General features: G+C 34.2%; 1 protein-coding gene across 1 annotated transcript; it reads left to right on the top strand.

Annotated features, from left to right (window-relative positions):
* The first annotated feature begins 516 nt into the window (after positions 1-516).
* Positions 517-20,346, top strand: LOC128990017 (low-density lipoprotein receptor-related protein 5-like). The gene is made up of 8 exons (XM_054412229.1): positions 517-597; positions 2,468-2,627; positions 4,247-4,389; positions 5,298-5,472; positions 11,395-11,622; positions 14,921-15,293; positions 16,024-16,186; positions 19,720-20,346. Exons 1-8 carry the CDS (start codon positions 522-524, stop codon positions 20,157-20,159), a joined length of 1,758 nt encoding a protein of 585 aa, XP_054268204.1. The 5' UTR covers positions 517-521; the 3' UTR covers positions 20,160-20,346.
* Positions 20,347-20,846: the final 500 nt, after the last annotated feature.

Here is a 20,846-nt window from a genome sequence, read left to right as displayed (position 1 = left end):
GGTAAATAACAAAAAACCTAATTTTCCTATATCAAATGCGTGTTATTTGGGTTTAACCCTAAATTAAATGAGACCTTTAGTGTTAAACCTGGTTAAACTCAATTAACTGTAGCATGGGGATGGATTGTTTAGACAATCCATCCCCATAGAACAACTCATCTTTCTTATACTTTCTTTCTTATTAAATGGCGACCATACAAAGTAGGTATTTTAAGCCAAGTATGAATGGAGATAAGTGTAGGATGAGTGGTGCGATCTTGTAGTCTAGTTAGTGACTAAGGCCGACATTCCTTAGACACAGCTGTTAATTAATAGCCAATACAGCTAATTGCAACTAAGGGACCTACAGTTTATAGTGGAATCCAAACCACATTTTCCCTTGGTATATTCGAATTGGTCTAATTATCAGGATAGCAGCAGCAGCATCAAAGAGTATCACATTACAGTTTAGTCAGCTATTATTAATCTACCGGAAAGAGATAAGGATGGGAAAGGATGTACAGTGATAATCTATGAATCACATGAAGGGAAAGAAGGATTCAATAATGATGCTGTATCTTCTTGCAATATCTGTGCTAATTCTATTGCCAAAAGCAGGTATGTTCTCTCATGTATTAATTACAATTTAAGAGTTTATAATTAATTGAGACTTGCATATTTTTCTTTAGCCATTAGCCAAATTTTGTAGAGTAAATTAAATTATTTGAAAAAAATGCACCGTTCGTATAGTGCAATCACAAAATAATGTCCCACTTGCTTTTGAGACGCAATTAACAAGAATGTAAAGACATTTCATGAATGGTTTAACTGATACCGGTACAGAGTGGTTTTATGTTATTTTATTAACATTCCAAAAGTAAATAATAATATAAGTAAACAAAAATGTAAACAAACAACTAATGTCAATTGCATTGATCAGCTGTTGTTCACTAAATTAATCGAATATCGTTAACTTCTAAAACGTGTAATGCGTAGCCCTTTGGAAATCGGCCTCTGGGGCAGAGCCCTAAGAGAATTTGTTCATACCAATACTTTTCGGCAAATCTACACACTCTGAGCTTCGTTTTGATGTGCCTTATGCCTATAATTTTATTTCGTTAATGGCCTTAACCATTTACATAAAATTTTATTGTATCACTTTAATAATATAATAGATTTCACATCAACTATTACAGTAATTAAAACTAAATATAACTTAAGACGGTGGCACACAGTATAAGTAAATGGCCCATTCTATTTTGTTTTTCCTTTTATTAAGTTGGCTGTAGCTATGGTCCATGTAGATGGGATGTCCACTTTAGTATATGAACTTCAATGGCGTAACCATGGATAAAACATACTCCCTTAGTAGATTTGTCATCCTTATGGATCAGCTGATGACAATTTTTTGTTCCGTCCGGTGCCGCTAGGACCGAGTTTTTGTTGTTTCAGCTATTTAAAATCTCGTTAAACCAAATAAAAAAAATCTTCCACTAGTTATATAACCAAACAGTAAAGCACAAATCATGCAATATGAACCCTAAATTAATATAAATAAAATTTTGTTGACACAAGTGATCAGTGTCACCGACATGAACTAGACACACAAAAAACGAGCTTCAAATAGTACAGTGGGATGAGAAGTCTACTTATGTTGGTTAGTGAATGGCATAACTCAACAAAAACTGCTTATAAAGCTATATCCTACCTTATGTATGTTACAGCTTAAGTAAAATTTTAGAACTATACTTTGTTTGTTGTTAGGTATCTGGTGGACTAGTGTAATCTGTGAATCTAAGAACATTTTAGTAAAAAACACAGTTTATTACATCTTCTCATTTTTCTTTTAACTGAGTAAACTCATACTGTAACGCATATACAGATTTTATGTATGTATTTGTAATAACTGACTTTATTAGGCCAGTGCTCTCAATGTCCATGTGATAAAGGATGTTGTCTATCAAACCTGATGCTGTTTGAATAGGGAATAAATCAGACCTGTAAAAGGATATATTATAGTGAAAATTCAATCCGACAAATTTAAATTAGATTTCAAAGCTTAGTCTAGAGTTTTGCTGTGATGGAGGTATTTATTTTACATTTACAGTACGAGCAAAATTAAGGAAAGATCCCCTTTAAGGCCAACAGTGGAAACAATCTTTCATAAAATTTCTGTAATAACTGCAAAATATAAATTTTAAAATTTTAAATGACGTTTTGGTGAAAACCCCTTTCACAATATGGGTACTGTTTTGGAAGTAACTGGTGAAAGATTTCAATTTCAACAACTCACAATTGCTAAAAACTAAATTTTGTAGTATCAAATCTGACTGATTGACTTCTTATCGTAGGAGTAAGATTTACCAATATTTAAATATATGTGTGGAGTAAAATGTTTTGAAATATTATGGAAAACCAGGAAATGTTAATTTCTCAATACTGTATCACTGCTGAGACAGTTCATGGAAAATTATTGTATATTTTTCAGTTTCATGCGTAGGATCACAGAACTTCACTCACTCAGGATGTTTTTCCTCAACATTTTCCCTGCACAGTAAATACAACTCAGTCATAAAACCTGTGACTTGGGAGATTTGTATGCAGCTCTGCGCACACAAAGTGACAATTTACGCAGGAGTTCAGGCGAGGTAGTATATCTTTTACATGTGGAACTGTGGAGTATAGAAAATGTTTGTCATCTGCAATACATAACTACAATACTGTAATTTGTACACACTAATAGTAGTGTTATTTTCTTGAAAATACAGTATAAAAATTAAAATTCATTAAATATGCGGCTTTTGAACATGGATTATATGTTTGTATAAAAATCATTTTGCAAAATTGCGTTTTGCGAAACTTACATTTCACTTTGAAAGGGGCCTCAAATGCTCGTGCTTGGAAAATATCACCCAAAGCATGGTGTGGCCAGTACAGTACCTACAATAATAGTCAATGGATAGCCATTTATTCAGTCTTTAAACAATACAGTATTGTTATTGACATTGTCATTATTATTGTAAAAAGATATAAGATGCAATCAGCTGTTGCACTATTTATTGCTTACAACCTGGCTTGTCAATAATTGGACACTGTTTATGTTTATTGTTACTTTTTAACACATTCACCACACACAGTTCATTATACGCACACATTCATTGTACGGTACGGTTAAAACCGTATAATGTGAATAAAATACCGATACAGCATAAAGCAGTAAGGCTTTGCTTATAACTGGACGGGGAAAACTGTACTATAGTGTGAAAGGAGTGAAAGATATAATATATAACTCAAGTTATATATTATATCTTTCACTCATCTTTCACATGATCATGTGATTTTGTGTGTGTTTTAATCCAAATATGAGTGAAGGATGTGTGTAATGGAGTGAGATGTAGCCTTGTTACAGACTATGTACCTACCGTTTTTCTTAAAATGTCTTTTAAACCAGTACAAATTCGTAGGTGTTCTTGGTTAATTAATCAATAGTCTTTTAGTTTTAATTCCCATTTATTGAATTATTCCTCTCTGGTAGTTGAACCCTAAAAACAAAAGATATTTTTAATTGCCTGAAGGGCCAAAGTAAATTCTTACATGAAGCTGAAAATTATTAAATAAAAAGACCACTGCCTGCCTGCACCCTCCGTACTCACAACAATGAATAAAATAATATTGTAAAAATTAAAGCTGAAACTTACCCACAAAGGGGACTATGTGCACTAAGCAATTTCACATGATACAACATTACTACACTGACCAAATGAGACCGAGCCACGTGGTCCGACCCCTTTTATAAGCTCGGTTGTGACGTAGGCACTCTGACTATCTTTTCATAGGATTGAACCATGAACAGCCAATCAGAGAGCACACGGTGGTTGCAGGCTTACATCACGTTTTGACAAAACTAATAAGTTTACTGCTTTACTAAATGACAAAATTTTAAAATATAAATTTCATAAAATTGTTACAAGCTGTTTCACTAGCCAGGACCATTATTTATTGTTCTATCCTATGATAAAATAACTTTCAAATGTGGATAAAATATTCTTAGAAGTTCTTAGTTAGAAGAGCCTCGAAGGGTTATATTATCTGTGCTCGAACATAAAGAGTGCTACGAGTACTATAACATATTGTATTTTATCTTATTTCTCAATATTATAACAATTGTTTTTGCTGCAGTCTGCAGATTTGCTGCGACGGTAGTATTTTTTATGGTTATTTGTTAAAAATAAAATAATCTTAAACCTACCTTATTATTTTGTTCCAGAAAGAATACTTGTTTCTGTGGTAATGACATAAGGAAGCACTCGACTGTCGAGGACAATTCCTTCTGCTATCCTTGTACAGAGGACAACACTCGTTGGTGTGGAGGAAATGACACCTTGTCACTATATCAAATCCTACCTGAAGGTATGTGTAAATGAAGTCTGGGACGGGTGGCGTCGTCCTGTAATCCAGCTACTAGGAGGTCACGAATTGTGGATATTTATAGGTATGCACTTTGGATGCGATACTCCCTGGTGTGGATTAACGTCCGCACAGGTGAGTACTACGACTATCCGCAGTACTATCCTGATAATTAGACCAATTCGTATATACCAAGGAAAAAAAGTGGTTCGGATTCCACTATAAACTGTAGGTCCCTTAGTCGCCATTAGCTGTATGGGCTATTAATTAACAGCTGTATCTAAGGAATATGTCGGCCTTAGTCACTAACAAGACTACAAGATCGCGCCACTCATCATACACTCATCTCCATTCATACTTGGCTTAAAATACCTACTTTGTATGGTCGCCATTTCAAAGAAAAGTATTAAAAAAAGTCTCTTTTACAACAACACTCTTTATTTTGAATCAATTATTTCACTTCTGTACAAAACAAAGGAAGCTATATTATCCAAGCTTTTTATATACCTTTTTTATTTTTATATACCTTTGTTGTTGTTGCCTGTGTTCTTGAGGGGGTATGATGTTTGTCGCCCTAAGCATTTTGCCACCTTCAGGGGTCTTCTTAATTTATCTTTTTATTTATAAAATGTTTAAAACAAGGCGCTCACTAGCATCATGCTCACGTTGATCGGACACAGCAATGGACAAGTTAGTGGCGGACCGCAATACTAGTAACCACACCCTTCACCACATGGCCCAAAAATGTTTCTTCAAAACTTTCTTGTTTTAGTTGTTTTCTCAAAGCTTGAGCTGGTGTCAAAAGAGTCACTTTATTAGACCCTAGTATTGCATGAGATGTGGTTATATATTTTATATTTCACTTATTTTGCATGGAATTCAAATCATAGCTAACTGAAAAACATTTACAGAAACCGAACCACTAGTTTTGGTGGTTGCAGCTGAAAATGGGTTGAAGATGATTGTTCAAGAAGGTCCTGGGAAATCTAATACCGTTTGGCAGCTTACTAAAATGAATACTGGCCTTGTCGATTATGATTACAAAAAACAAGAGATATACTTTGTGTCTAAGAACAATATCTTAAAGTAAGTAGAAACGAAAGCCATTTATAAATTTAAAATCTATTAGTACACTACACAAAACTTTGTAAAAGTCCCTTTGGGCTAATGCCCCAGTGTCTTTTAAAGTTCCAATGTTATCCTTATGAAGAACATATTATTTGTTTACATTATGATCAGCTGTATAATTTAATTATATATTAGTTGCAATTTAAGGAAACGTGTGCTACAAACATTTACTGACTTGGTTGAAATGAAATATTTTGGCTACTATTTGAATTTGGGTTGGCGTAAATATTAATACCCCGCCGCAGCAAACCTGCCGACTAAGCGAATTTCCATTTTGTTTGAATTGATTTTCCATGAAATCTATTTAGGATAACATTAGGTTTAACTATTACCTAGGTTTGCTGCTACAAGGAAACTAATAAAGTTTTTTTTTGTAAATTATTAATAGCTTAGTATAAAACGAAGAAATTTGCCACGTTTGAACAAAATATCCATAAGCAAGCAAACTACAACATTTTACAATATTCTTCATAAGAACAACATGGGGATTTAACTTTTTTTTGGAATTTTCTCCGTTACCAATAACCGTAAAAATACTTTGATATACTAAATTAGTTGTTTTTTAAGCTCTTTAAAAAGATGTAGAGAAAAATTGGGAAATTTTGTGTTTTGTGGGTCAAAAATTAGAAAATCAAGTTTTCCCCATAAAACCCGCCATGGTCCAAACATGCTGGTTCGTGAACTCATTCAAGTTTATCCCACCTTACACCTTTAAAACAAATTTCATCAAAATCGAATAAAAATTACTCAATTTATCGTGTTCAACATACACATACACATATATACACATAACATAACTTATATATACATATAACAATTTATAGTTGTTAATTATAACCTCTGGGGACATCAAAATTAAAAAGTAAATCGGTCCCAGGCCTAGGACTTACCTTGCCACATACCATTGTAATAGCTACTTCCCTATAGGGAAATCTGCTAAAGATGTCTGGAGAAAAGTCAAAATTCTAGAAAAACTTACCAGTTTCCTATGATGACAAGGGTTTGTTCCACAACTCGGTTCATAAAGAGAGAATCATGTCTAGCTGGTAAACCAACAAGGAGGATTTGTGGACCAGACACACTTTTTAGGAAGGAATCTAGCTTTTGTTTCAAATCTGTTACAGCGCCCTTTAACGTGAAAATTGTTTGTGCCTGCTATAATAACAACTAGTGTACATGTTGCTCGAAATCGAGCAATTGCAAAGAAGTATAGTAGTGATTTAAAAAAGAATAAGTCATAATTTTCCATGAGTTTAAAAGACTCAACTCATAGATTACTTACCTAACAGTTCCATATAGTCAACATTTCTTGTAAATATTTTATCATTTTTCAAAAGCTGATCTGGTTTTTTAGTGTATTCATAAATCTTTCCCACTTATAGCCGCATTGGGTTGTCCATGTTGATCTTTGTCAATGATAATGTAGTCTGCATGGTACTACCATATAGTCAATAGTACTACCCGTTGTCGCCAGTACGTTTACGAATTTCAGTAATTTTTTATAGTGATAACCTTTTAGCGAATTTCCCTATAGGGAAGTAGCTATTACCGTAGGTGGCACGGTAAGACCTAGACCCGGGACCGATTTACTTTTTCATTTTGATGTCCCCAGAGGCCAAAAACACCATTCGTTCAAATTTTTATATATATATATATATAGACTTATATATATATATATATACGTCCGTGAACGCGATAACTTGAGTAATTTTTGTCCGATTTTGATGAAATTTGGTTTAAAGGTGTAAAGCGGGATAAACTTGAATGAGTTCGCGAACCAGCACGATCGGACCATGGGAACGGGGCTTTACGGGGGGTTTTATGGGGTAAAAATTGGGTTTTCTCACTTTTGACCCTCAAAACACAAAATTTCCCGATTTCTCTTTAGACCTTTTTAAAGAGCTTAAAAAATCAAATAATTTAGTATATAAAAGTATTTTTGTTCAATTATTAGTAACGGAGAAAATTAAAAAAATTGTAAATTTAAAATTCCCATGTTATTCTTATGGAGAATATTGTCAAATGTTGTAGTTTGCTTGTTTATGGATATATTTTGATCAAACTTGGCAAATTTATTTATTTTGTACTAGCTATCAATATTTTACTCAAAAACACACTTTATTAGTTTCCTTGTAGCAGCAAACCTAGGTACTCGTTAAACCTATAATGTTATTAAAATATATTTAACTGAAAATCAATTCAGACAAATGGAAATTTGCTTAGTCGGCAGGTTTGCTGCGGCGGGGGTATTGTTTACATTACTTAAGAACTGCCTGATTTTCTGCATTTAACCTCTCTGTTACAATTTTATTTGCTTCAATTGGCATTAATTTGGCTAGTTACTGTTATAACGTAATAAAGTTATATCTACCTGAAAAAATGCAGAATTGAAAGGCCTAATGTTGTTCAGATGGTTTTTTGTTTCCCTTAAATGTGAAATAATGCAAATCCTTCAGTGAAAGTTTTATTAAAGTTTCTTGGATGTAGTCATATTATTTTAAAATCACTTTACTTTTATGAAAACATATATTTAGTGTCCTTGCCGAGCCAGTTTAATTCAGCCTTAAAGTGTTTTCCTTTGCCAATCATCATAAAGTTAAGTTGTTTCCTACAAAATAGTAGCACTTGGGCTAACATCCTTGTTCATTATTTTGGGGAATCTTAGGTAGGTGTTCTTCATTATATAGGATGATAACGATAGTAAATGGTTTTTTAAAATCTCTATTTCTTTTAGTTGGTGGCTTTCTATAACTTTCCTATGTTTCCATGGTTAAAAAATCGGTTCTTTCAATGATTGCTCATGAAATACAGTACAATGTCAAATTCATTTTTCTCAATTTGGTAAAATATTACAAATTGCCTAGGCTTTCTCGATTTTTTACATTGTAATATGTACGAATGTAAATTAAAGTAGTAAATATTTCATTTCAACCAAATCATAATCAGTAGGTTGTGACGCATAGCGGCACGCTATATTTTTTTATAGTGTGTGCGGTTTGCGAAGCCGGGCTGCATGTTCATCTCGTTGCCTGCCGCGACTGCATCAATGCTCTATCCCCACCTTTCCTAGTCTTGTCCTCCTTCTTCGACAACCGGCTTCTACACAGGAAACCTCTCCGAAAAGTCCAGGACTTCTCTTCGATGTTTGGGATAAGTTATCATAGTTAGTTAATATGTAGAAATTAAGTAGGGAAAATGTCTGGCTAAGTCAGGTAACTAGCGGGGAGCCCTTCTGGCTCACCCGACTATGGAAATGTAGGAATTGACAACTTAGTTCGAAACATGAATACTAATCCACATGTTCCCAGAATGTAACTTAATAGTTTAAATCAATTCATACTTATTTCTCATTCAGTATTCAATTACATATCACTCATTTGCTCATCAATAATTAGTAAGTAATTACCCAAGTTCAGTTCATAGTGGAAGGATAGGTTTATATTTAAATAGTTAGTTCCATTAGTTCAAATCAAAGCTGGCTAGGCAAATGTTCTGATCTGGGTAAAAGGTCTCCGTCCCTCTGGTCCCCAGCAATCTTCCTAATTGTATTGGTAGCAGATTCAGCACGCTGAAATTAAGTTGGGTCCAGACACACCTTTCCCTAACCTATTAGCATTACCCTGTTTATTCCCTTCTGATTACCCGAATTTCCCTCCTCCATCCCATACCTTAACCCCGCACCCCCTCACCAAACAGCCCCCCGCTACAAGGGTCTGACTTAGGGGAGGTACGATTGAGGCATTAGTTCAAAATTCCTCCGCGAACAGCGCTGTATAGTAGAGAGCATTTTGGCAATAAAGGTTTACTAATTGCAAAAATAGTTCTGTTCATAAAATAAAACTATAAATGCCTCAAATTCAATTTTATAATTTTTTAGCGAATTTCCCATATAGGGATTAAGCTATTACCGTAGTACTCATGGTAAGACCTGGACGCGGGACCGATTTTTTTTTTCATTTTGAGGTCCCTAGAGGCCAAAAACACCATCCGTTCAAATTCATATATATATATATATATATGTGTCCGTCAGCACGATAACTCGAGCAAAAATGATCCGATTTTGATGAAATTTGGTACAAACGTGTAAACGTACGTTTATTCGAACGAGTTCGCGATCCAGCATGATCGGACCATGGGAACGGGGGTTTACGGGGGGTTTTATGGGGTAAAAATAGGTTTTTCCCATTTTTGACCCAAAAAACATAAAATTTAGCAATTTCTTTCCAAACCATTTTGTAGAGCTTAAAAAAACAAATTTAGTATATTGAAGCGTTATTATGCGCCTAATGGTTACGGAGAAAATTCCAAAAAATTGTAAATTTAAAATTCCCATGTTATTCTTATGGAGAATAAGTAATCTTTTGTAGTTTGCTTGTTTGTGAACATATTTTGATCAAATTTGGAAAATGTTTTTATTTCTTACTAACTATTCACATTTTACAAAAAATAACAGTTTTACCCTCCCTGATGCAGCAAACCTAAGTACTTGTTAAACTAATTCTATTTAAATCAAGAATAAATGTTATATTTTTAAGTAGACATTTCAGTGTAAATCCAATCAGTCAAATGGAAATTCGCTTAGTCTGCAGGTTTGCTGAGGCGGGGGTATTTTATTATAAAATATTACTATCATAACCTAACCGAACTAACCAAACTTGCTGATAATGAAATAATATAAAAAAGTTTATTAATAGAAAAAATAATTCTGTTCATTAAATAAAACTAGAAATTGCTCAATTAAAATTTTATAATGACTTAATAATAAAATTAAACTGTCATAACCGAACCAAACCAACCAAACTTGCTGATAATGAAAAAAGCTTAGTAAAACAGTTAGTGTAGTGTTACCAGCGGGATTCGAACCCGGGACTCTCAGCATATCAGCACGGCACGCTAACCACTAGACCACCGAGGCCGATGGCTGCAAACCTAATGGTGTTCCCTCAGCTAATGAGAATCCCACAGCTGTCATCGTAAGCTCATCTATACCTCCCCTGAGTAAATACCTAATCAGTGAATGCACCCATTTGTTGAATTGAGAAATAAATAACAGCAATTAAATTATACAGCTGATCAAAATGTAAACAATTATGTTCTTCTTAAGGATAACATGGAAACTTTCAAAGCCACTAGGGCAGAGCCCAAGGGACTTTTTCAAAAATGTAAGGCCAGCTTGCAAATCTACCCAACACGCTCTTTCCAATGAGACGTCAATGGATAAAATCGGTTAAGAAATGGCGGAGGAGTTCAACTGACAAAGTTTCATGTAGCGTATTAATTATATAGATAACATTTTCACTACCTATGCTTGTCACAGCTTGCTGTCTACCTAGAAAATAGATTTTAATACATAGATTACCAAAGTTGAATGGACTTCAAAGATTCTGTAGTAATGGACTGATACAACTCGTTTTCCATGTACAGGCTTTGCCTACGTGGGGACCATCCGTATGTAATTAAAATCTTTGTAACATTTTATTTTTTTTTTAATAAATTATTTTTGATCTTTGACTATATTTTTGATGTGGGTGTAAATTACTGATCATATTAATCTTAATAGTTATAACATTATATTTAGGATGGCCAGCAATCATTCAAACTTGAATGACTTGTGTCTTGGGGTTGTTTGCAAGGGGGTTTCTTTCATTTCCTTTATAAGGGAACATAAGTTCAGCGTTGTGATCAGCCTCCCTTTCTTAACCTCATTTACTAAAATAAATGAGAACACCCCTTTTTAATAAAAGAAATGAAAATTTTTGCTCCTATATCAAAGACATAAGAAGGAGCCTCTGAGCTAGGAGCAAGTTTAGACTCAATCCTTTATATGTCACTGAATTGTATGAATATATTTGGTGGATTAATCATAAGTTAAATTTGCAGGTCAACCTATATACCTTCATCAATGACATACATTCATGCAATCACAGTAGTTGAAACAGAATGTGATAGTGTCACTGATCTAACATTTAACTGGATGGGAAACACACTCAGATGGTCTTGTGAAAGTGAATCAAATGTTTCGGAATGTAATCTTGATGGGTCTAATAAGCAAACAAGACTCTATAATGCTCATCACATTACTCACTATTATTTTGAACCATTGTTAAGGTGAGTGGATTCATATTGGGTTTGATAAGTGTACGGGGTGTTTATAAAAAACATTACAAGTTAAACAACAATAAAACCTTTACTTTTCCACTTATAAAAATCAAAGTCATCATTTCAATTTTTGGTACATAATAAGGAGTTGACGTAACTTCGATGTGTTTTCCCTTATTTGGACGCCAAATAATCAAGTGTTGTATGGGTTGCTAGCCTAGGGGTTAGCGTTCCTGATTTCGGTGCTGGAGGGACAGGTTCGACTCCCGCGCATCCACAAATCTTAAATAGGTTTGGACAGCTTTCCCTTAAAAGCGTTTGGACTCACATATAACTAACTTAGACATCGATAAAAAATGCCAAACTGGTGTAGAAAAAAACAAAAAAGTCTAAATTTCAGTTTGGACCAAACACAACCTAAAATTAAAAAATATAATTCAGCAGACGCTCTCCTGATTCTTTCTTTGAGTTCTTCTTTGGTGTTTACTTTACTTGTATAGAGGTGAACCTCAACAAAGCTCCACACAAAAAACACGGTTAAGTCAGACAACATTTGGCTCGGTGCACCGAAATTTCCCCGCATACTACCTCGACCAAAAGGGTTCGCTAATCCCCTAACCGAAACTCCCCCGCGAGGATGGCAGGTACCTGAGCCCACCAGGTTCGTCATACCGCGTAATGACTCAGGAATGCCACCCTCCAAACCCCCCCTTCCTAGCACCAATGATGCAAGGTGTCTTGTCAATTGGTCAACTACATAACAAATAGTGTACTATGTACAAACTACTTTACCCCTAAATATGTATTTCAGCTTTGCTTAGGTTTTCTAACTGAGTAGTACTCCGTGATTATGTGCGTTCGTTTTATTGCTTAGTTAAGTACTGTAGTTCGTTCAGTAAAGTTAGCTAGGTTTTTTGTGAGCAAGAACAAGTAAATTTGGTGAAAGACAATTATGTTTTTTTTTATTCTTGAGGGGTTTTGAAGAGTGGAGAAGAAAAGTGCCGTTGTAGCCAAAAGAATTGTAAGGTAAAGCCCTTGGATTCTGGGAAACTCTTTTCCCGAGAAAAAGGACAACATTATGTTGCTAGAGGTAATCGTTTCTCATTTAATATGTTCAGAAATTATGAACTACCTAACAACTAAATATTAGTTGGTGCACCCAAACTCAAGAAAAACATTATACAATTTTTTTAAACAAGTTACAATGTTTTAAGAAGTTAAATAGCTTGTTGTAATGGGTATTACAGTCCAAATACCTTGTATTAGTTAAGAGGGATGTGTTGCTTAAAATCCGGTATTTCTGAATTTTTTTGGACTTGTTCGGGATATTGGCCCAATTAATAAGCCAGGTTTGTGACCGCGTGCGACGACCGCAACCTTATCTTAAGTCAAAACAATCGCAAAATTTATGACTTGCTGACTTCTGTAATTCTTTGATGATTTATTTTGAAGACGTTGTTTCATTCTAAGTAAAATTTTTCTTGTACAAAAATATTTTTAGTTTATATCGAATCTTGCCTATTGGGTCTGATGACGATTGGAGTGTCCAATTGAAATCGATCACCACTTACCATCTTTTTTGTATATTTACCGTATTGTGAGTAACAGTATTTATAAGCGTAAATATATGTTTTAAGTTTTATAAGTTAATAAATGTAAAGTCTTGAAAATTAAATTAAATTTATAAATAAAATCCTCTATTGAGTAACCTATAACAATCCTGATGGTTTCCAACCTTAATGTTATGATTGTCACTTTACAAGTTCTTTTGAGGTAATTTTAATTTGTGTTCCTTAAAGGACCACACAATGAAAAAAGGTGGTCGTGGTCTTAACTCTTATACCATGTTAATAAGTTCTTCCCTAATAACAGGGAACAGGAGTAATAACAGGGGAATCCGATTATAAATTGGAGTTAAAGAGTTAATATCTTTTCGCAAGCAGACGCATATTTTCTAGTTCCACTAGTTTACTTGTTCCATCGCAGATATAAAATGTCTTTACAAAAACCATACAGTAACAGATTTTTAAAATTTATAAATATGCTTTTAAAGGTAATTTTATGACGAATGCATCAGTAGTATTTTTGTTATAAAATGTTAATGTCTCCCGTTGTTAGAAAAGCGCCGAAACCCTGTATGTTTTCATTCAACCCGCTGAAAAGTTAAGTTGAAGCTGCATAAATAATTTTAAATCAACACACATAAACGGAGAAATAATTTTTTTTTAAAATGATGTACAGTAACTTGTATATTTCTAAGTCTACTGGTTACTTTGTAATAAAAGCTTAAACTCGAGTACAGTATCTATATCTTTCTTTTTGACTCGACAGTAGACACTCTCTCCTGAGAGATGTATGAAGGGTTTTGGGAGAATCTCCACGTTCTACAATGACAACAAAAACTCTCTCCCCGTCATTGCCTCCCCTTGTATTCCTGGAAGGACAGCGGGGGAATATCGGTGCGCCGCTGGGGTGGGATTACGGGTAGAGGCGGAGTTTCGGTGTCTACCTGGGTTTTGCGGGGGAGTTTCGGTGCAACCCATTTGGCTTGGTTTCAATGAATCACTCTAAACACTGCACTTCAATACGAGTTTCCATTGAGATTTTAACGAGATTCATAAATTCAAGCAACAACATAAGCCAATTAGCTGATAAAACTGCTACAGATTTAAACTTTTTAGCTCTCTTTCATAAGGTGTTTTTAGAAAACTGTTATTTCACGGGAAGAGGATGGTAAAGTTGTAAAGTTTTTTTATAAACACCCTGTATATCTAGCCTATATTGGGACAGAAAATATCTATTATATAATTAAAGTTATACAGTCAAATTTGTGGCCATCAAAGGCAGGGATCCTCCCCAGGACTTCTCATAGAGCCAATTAGTTTGTTATCCTCAGGGGGTTTATAAACTGAATCAATTTTTTTTAAGAAGAAGAAAAAGAACAAGGAAAATAAAATATAGTATTTGTGCGAAATCGCTCAGGTCCCCAAATTTCACACTAATCTAAAAAATTTGGAGTGAAAAATAATTTCATCAATATACTATAGGTACAGTTTTATGAATGTAGCAAGTTCTAGAAAACAAATGAGATCCGCAGCCTTATAAGGAAATTACACTTTTCTGTTGTATGATTACTCATGTACAAATTATGAAAAAGATTGATTTGATTTGATTTATAGTCTACATCTAGATTAATCAGTTTAATTATTTTAAAATAGGTACTAATAATTTGAAAACGTAGGTTCCACAAGTAGCTCGACTAAAAGCTATATAACATTAATCGGTAAACTTTCAATGTAATTTCCAGGTTTCAAATTTATTTAGTAGATGGAGGTAAACTTGGAAAATGCAAGGAAAAATGTACATCGGATGAGTTGTCTAAATACCACTTTAAAACTGTTGTGGAACTGAGTGTGGATGTTCAACAGGAAACTATTTATGTGATTGGTTCATTCACCCGAGATGACGTAAACAATTTCTTAGTTAGTTGTAATTACGATTTCTCGACCTTCAAAGTTCTATACAGTGGACCAGAACTTGCCAAGCCACGCGGATTAAGCACTGTCAATGGGTTGATTGTATGGAGCAACCAAGAAAATGAAAATTATACAATTTACAAAGGACACGTGTCACCCAAAGGTGGAATAGACAAATTGGCTGCAATCTTTACTGATACTCAGGTAATGTTTTCTGACATCTGTATTGGAATTGGAATAACCAAATCACACAAATCGTGGTTTATTATCAATTTCATTAATACTTTAATACTTTACTTTTAATACTTTTTGATGAAATGGCGACCATACAACATTGTTTTTGTGACAAATTTAATCTACATAAAAGTTCAGTTGAAAGTGAGTAAAAACCATAATTAATTATCCAAACAAAGTTGACCCCTGGTACAGATCAAATGTGTTGGTGTATGTATTGATACCAAGCTTCAGTACCTATTAACTTTGTTATCTCCAAGTATACTTCTCATCATATTGTAATACAGTATTTGAATACATATTTTAATGTCCGCTAACGATAGAATAAGTTGGTATGGTATCTTATTGTTTCTAAATCATCTGAATTATTCTGATACATCTAATGAGGAAATTTTATTGTTTTCTAACCCCCTAAGAAATGTACAGGTGGACAAGCATTCTTTTACAAATTTATTGCAGTAATTGCTATTTGGTTACAATGATATAAAAGATACATTGGAAATTGAAGTTTTTCCAGCATTGTGTCCACTTCACAGTTTGCCATTGCAACCTATATTGCAGTTGAAAATATTTTGATTTAATACTCATGGAATTTTATCAGGTCTCAGGTCAAAGAAGAGCCTTAAAATTTTGGAAGTAACTAGAAATAGAAAAAGTAAAATAACGATTCTATAAAGTAAAAGAATATTATTTTTTTCAGAAAATCAATGACTTGAAAATATTTTCACAAGAAGCTCACAGTGCAGGAACAGAATACTCTTGTCGGCAGCTGAACTGTTCTCACAGCTGCAGAGTTGTAACCAGTCTACTGGTAGAATGTCCGTCAAACATGACTCTAGCTGGGGATGGAACAACTTGTACAGGTAGGCTAGGGCCACACTTGGCGACTTTGACGCGCGTGACTTTGTCGCGACGACAAAGTCACTAGGGGTGGCCACAATAGGCGACAATTTCAACCTTTCAGTTTACTTTTTACCATACCAGTAAAAATAGAGTTTCGAGATGTTATATTGTACTTTTAAAATCGTGTCATTGATTATGGAAATAAATAAGGATCCATGACTGTTTATGTATGTTTTTGGATGATCTTAGAATAAATTGACGTTTTTTACTATTATTTGTAGTATCATACAATTCAAGCGAATCTTACAAATTGTATCATATAGTTAAAGTATTTTCGTACGTGCACCGGTGCCTCTTTATATTTCGTACTAGGTCACGAAATAGTTTTTAACCATTTACCTGCATCAAAGGTATACAATTTTTACTAAATAAAAGTGTTAAATTGTGTTTCTAAAACCAATGTGGACGTCTAAATCGTCAGATCACTGTTTAATGCTTGATGTTGCAATCTCTTGTATATCTAAATACCCCCGCCGCAAAAAACCTACAGACTAAGCGAATTTACATTTGTTTGGCTAGATTTCCACTAAAATATTCACCTAAACTTGTCGGATTTATTTCCAACTTATATAAGATGAATTTAAATGTATGCTTAGGTTTGTTGGTACAGATAAGGTAACCTAATAAGGTGTGCTTGTTAATTAAAATTTTGATAGCTTAGTACGAAATTAACAATATTAATATGTTATTAAGATATATCTATAAACAAGCAAACTACAACAGTTTATTCTCCATAAAAACGGGCATTATAAGTTTACAATTGTTTAAATTATCTCCGTAACCGCTAGGCTTACAACAACGCTTAAAAGGACAAAAGTATTTATTTTTTTTAGCTAACAAAACAGTTTGGAAGGGCATTGTAAATTTATGTTTTAGGGTCAAAAATAAGAAAGAACTAATGTTATACCCCACTAAAGCCCCGAAAACCCCCATTCTCATAGTCTGATCATTCTAATTTACGAGCCCGTTTGAATTAACGTTGGTTTAAAAATTTGTACCAAATACCATTAAAATCTTATAAATTTTGCTTAAGTTATCGCCCTAATGGTCACATAGACCTATATAAATATAAAATATATACACTGCATATATATATAGATACATATGTACTTATATATATGAATTTTAACGGTGGGAGTTTTTGCCTCTGAGGACCTCAAAACGAAAAATAAGTCGGTCCCGGGCTTAGGTCCTACCATGCAAACCGTAATAATTTATTCTCTATTTGGAAAATTCCCTAAAGGATGAGAAACCACAGGTATGGAGTGAATTACCTGAAACATCATTGTTTATGGATGGCGTTTTTGATATTGTAACTTTTTGTAGTATTTTTTATGTGCATAGCTTTGGCTGACATTGAACGCACGACATTTGAAAAATACACGAGGTTTTGGTTTCCTGTTATACCAGACGAGTAAAATCTCATATATGCTACAGGACACATGTAAATATGCCAACACCTATTTTGTCGATGAAAATATTTGTATTTTAAAAGCATATTTTCCATGCCAGTCCAAAACTAAATAATATAGATATGAAAATAGAGAAGCAAAGGGGGTGTGAGCGAGCGACTTGTCGCCTAGTATGGCCGGTGCCATAAGATAACATGGGGAGCGTATTTGTCGCCACGACCGAAAAACGCTCCCGGTCGCGTTTATTTTTCTGTCGCCGGTGGTCGCTGGTCGCGAGTTGCTTAGTGTGGCCGCCTCCATTTAATTTAATGCTACGCACTTTCATTCATTGACGCTGCGACTTTGTCGCCGCGTCAAAGTCGCCAAGTGTGGCCCTAGCCGTAGACGAAGAGTTGTAACGAGTCTGCTAGAATGTATAATGATCTGTTAAACACAGTACCAGATTTAAGGTACTTGCGGCCCTCCCTAGGCCAAATTACTTAAGTGGCCACCAACTCTGTGGTGGAAATGCCCTGCAGTAGCAGTAAAATCGGGAAAATCTCCTATGAACAAGGGTATATAATCATTGTCAGCCGCGATCACGGATGAAATCGTAGACATCTCCCGTAAATCAAGGCAATGCCATCATAGACACTCGCGACCGCAGTGGAATCGTGAACATTTCCTGTGGACCACAATCACATATCAATCATCATTGTCTACCACGACCAAGGAGAAATCGTGAACAATTACCCTAATCAAGGGAATACGGTCACCAACACCCGCGACTGTGGCTAAATCGTGTACATCTCCCACGGGCCGCAATCACGGGGACATCATTTTCGACACCTGCAGTAGTGGCAAACTGATAGAAAAAAAGATTTTAATTTGTTGTTCCAAAAAAAATGTTTTGTTCTTAAAAAAGTTTTTTTTAAATCCTCTGTGGTCCCCTCTTGCTTGTAGTGGTAAATCCAGAGTTGTAACCAGTCTGGGGGTAGAATGTAGTTATCCGTCAAACATGATCATAGCTGAGAACAGAACAACATGTACAGGTAGCTGCAGAGTTGTAACCAGTCTACTGGTAGAATGTAATAATTTTGTCTGTCAAACATGACTATAATTTAGCTGGTGAAGGAACAACTTGTACAGGTAGCTGCAGAGTTGTTACCAGTCTGCTGGTAGAATTGTAGTTGATCCGCTCTATGAAAACTGTACCATTACCAGGTACTGTTTTTAATCAATAATTTAAATAAATGATCAGAGGAAAGCTGACTTGGATTTCAAAGAAAAGTATAAGTATAAGTATAAGTATTGCCGTGTTCTGCTTCTGCACCTCACAAAACTCAGAGTGATAAATAGTAGGACCATAGACTAACCAACACAAGTAGACTTCTCATCCCATTGTAAATTTTGAAGCACGTTTTTCGTGTCTAGTTCATGTACGTGACACAAAGGCGCTAGTGTCGATGAAACTTTGTTTCCATTATTTTAGGGTTAATTTCTTGATTTGTGCTTTACTGTTTGGTTATATAACTAGGGGACAAGTTATTGTTTATGATTAGATCGTATTATTTGTTCAAACGAGGTTTTAAATGGCTGTAATAACGGGAAACAAATTGTAAACAAAACACAACCTCTACATAAACCGTACATGAACTAACAATAAAATTGTCTTCAGCTGTTCCATAAGGATGAAAAATCTACTAAGGGAGTATGTTTTATCTATGGTAGGACATTACAGCTATACACAGCTGTTTTTAGTCATCTTTCATTTTGCTAACTCATACCAAACAGTCATCTGAAGTTATTTTAGTAATAGAAGATTAACTGATGATTCCATTCTAAATGTTGTCAAACACAATACCAGTACGGTACCAAACTGAGAAAATATCAAATTAATCAAAAGCTGGAATCACACCATATTCTTAACCTAAAACACTAAACTCAGTTTGGAAAACCTTGGAATTTGCAAACTTACTCTATAGTTGACTACTATTTGCACACATATTTTTAACTGTTGTCATTTGCATACAATCAGTAGTAGTTTGTATTGCTTCAACCAAATTGTTTCTAGCAGTATAGTAATATTTTTTGTTTTCTAGCTATTGTAACCACTTCTGCGCCAACAACAGATTCGATGTCAGAAACGTCAACTTCTGAAATGATGTCTGTATTCAGCTCTACTGATGTTTCTGTGACAGATACTGAGGAAGGATTTTCCGATCATTCATTTTGGACAGGGATTTCTGATGTTTTATTTAACAAAACCACATCAAGAATCGTTCCAACTCCGACGGAAATTACACCCACAACCATTCCAACTTCAACAATAATCACATCCACAACCATTCCAATTCAAACCATTCATCTGCAGTCTAATCACCACCTTCTCATATTTATATTGACAGTCATACTCTTTATTCTGATCCTAATGGTAGCTTTACAAATTCTACTTACTGTCCGTACACAAAGAACAAACAATGCATTAAGGACTTATGTAATTCACAAAACTCACTCTGAGTCTATTGAGTTAGTGAGTTAGTGAGTTACCGGTATCTTTTTACTTCCTTTCATAAATAAGTATTATTTCTCTTATAATCTATTCCACACAGTTATAATATATTAATTAATTTGTATCTTATCACCAAGCCATTATAAAGACTACAAGAAATTATGGTGAATTTATGTTAAATCCACATTTGAAATACAAGTAATTTTTATATTAAGTAAAACAGGTAAAATAAATTTTGTTTCAGAACAACTGTGTTTAGTAATTTTCCCTCTGATCTGTTTATTCCCTTTGGATTGATAACTGATAATGATAATGTGATTGTGTCTAGTTGGTGCAAGCATAATCTTTCTGTTTATTCCATTGTCCCACATGTCCATTGTTGTGTTCTGTATTCTGTCCCACAAAGAGGTTTATATGTTTGATTTTATATTACTAATCCATAGGGATGGACGAGATTGGATTTTTAGTTTGAGACGGGATTTCCCTTCTCATGCATAACGGGAAATTCACGTTCCACATTTTAACCTGATTTTTTAAACAATTTTAAATATCTACTGATTTATGACAGACTGGTTAAATTCAAAAATTATAATAATTGACAGAAATATTTAAAATCTTTTAGTTCAAAACATTAATAAAAACATCATTATAAAAAAAAATATTAATGAGGCCTAACTTATTAAAAATAACTCTTCGTCATAGGAAACATGGAGATTT

Source organism: Macrosteles quadrilineatus, unplaced genomic scaffold (genome assembly GCF_028750875.1).
Source record: "Macrosteles quadrilineatus isolate MER2022 unplaced genomic scaffold, UCM_ALF_1.0 Scaffold_3__2_contigs__length_128488019, whole genome shotgun sequence".
Classification (NCBI taxonomy): Eukaryota; Metazoa; Arthropoda; class Insecta; order Hemiptera; family Cicadellidae; genus Macrosteles; species Macrosteles quadrilineatus.
This window is presented reverse-complemented; position numbering and strand designations above follow the sequence as displayed.

What these genes read in the sequence shown, in the direction of transcription:
- LOC128990017 (XM_054412229.1), top strand. Translation starts at nt 522, where the DNA reads ATGAAGGGAAAGAAGGATTCAATAATGATGCTGTATCTTCTTGCAATA. An exon ending in AATTCTATTGCCAAAAGCAG is followed by an intron (nt 598 to 2,467) that starts GTATGTTCTCTC and finishes TATATTTTTCAG; the next exon opens with TTTCATGCGTAGGATCACAG. An exon ending in ATATCAAATCCTACCTGAAG is followed by an intron (nt 4,390 to 5,297) that starts GTATGTGTAAAT and finishes AAACATTTACAG; the next exon opens with AAACCGAACCACTAGTTTTG.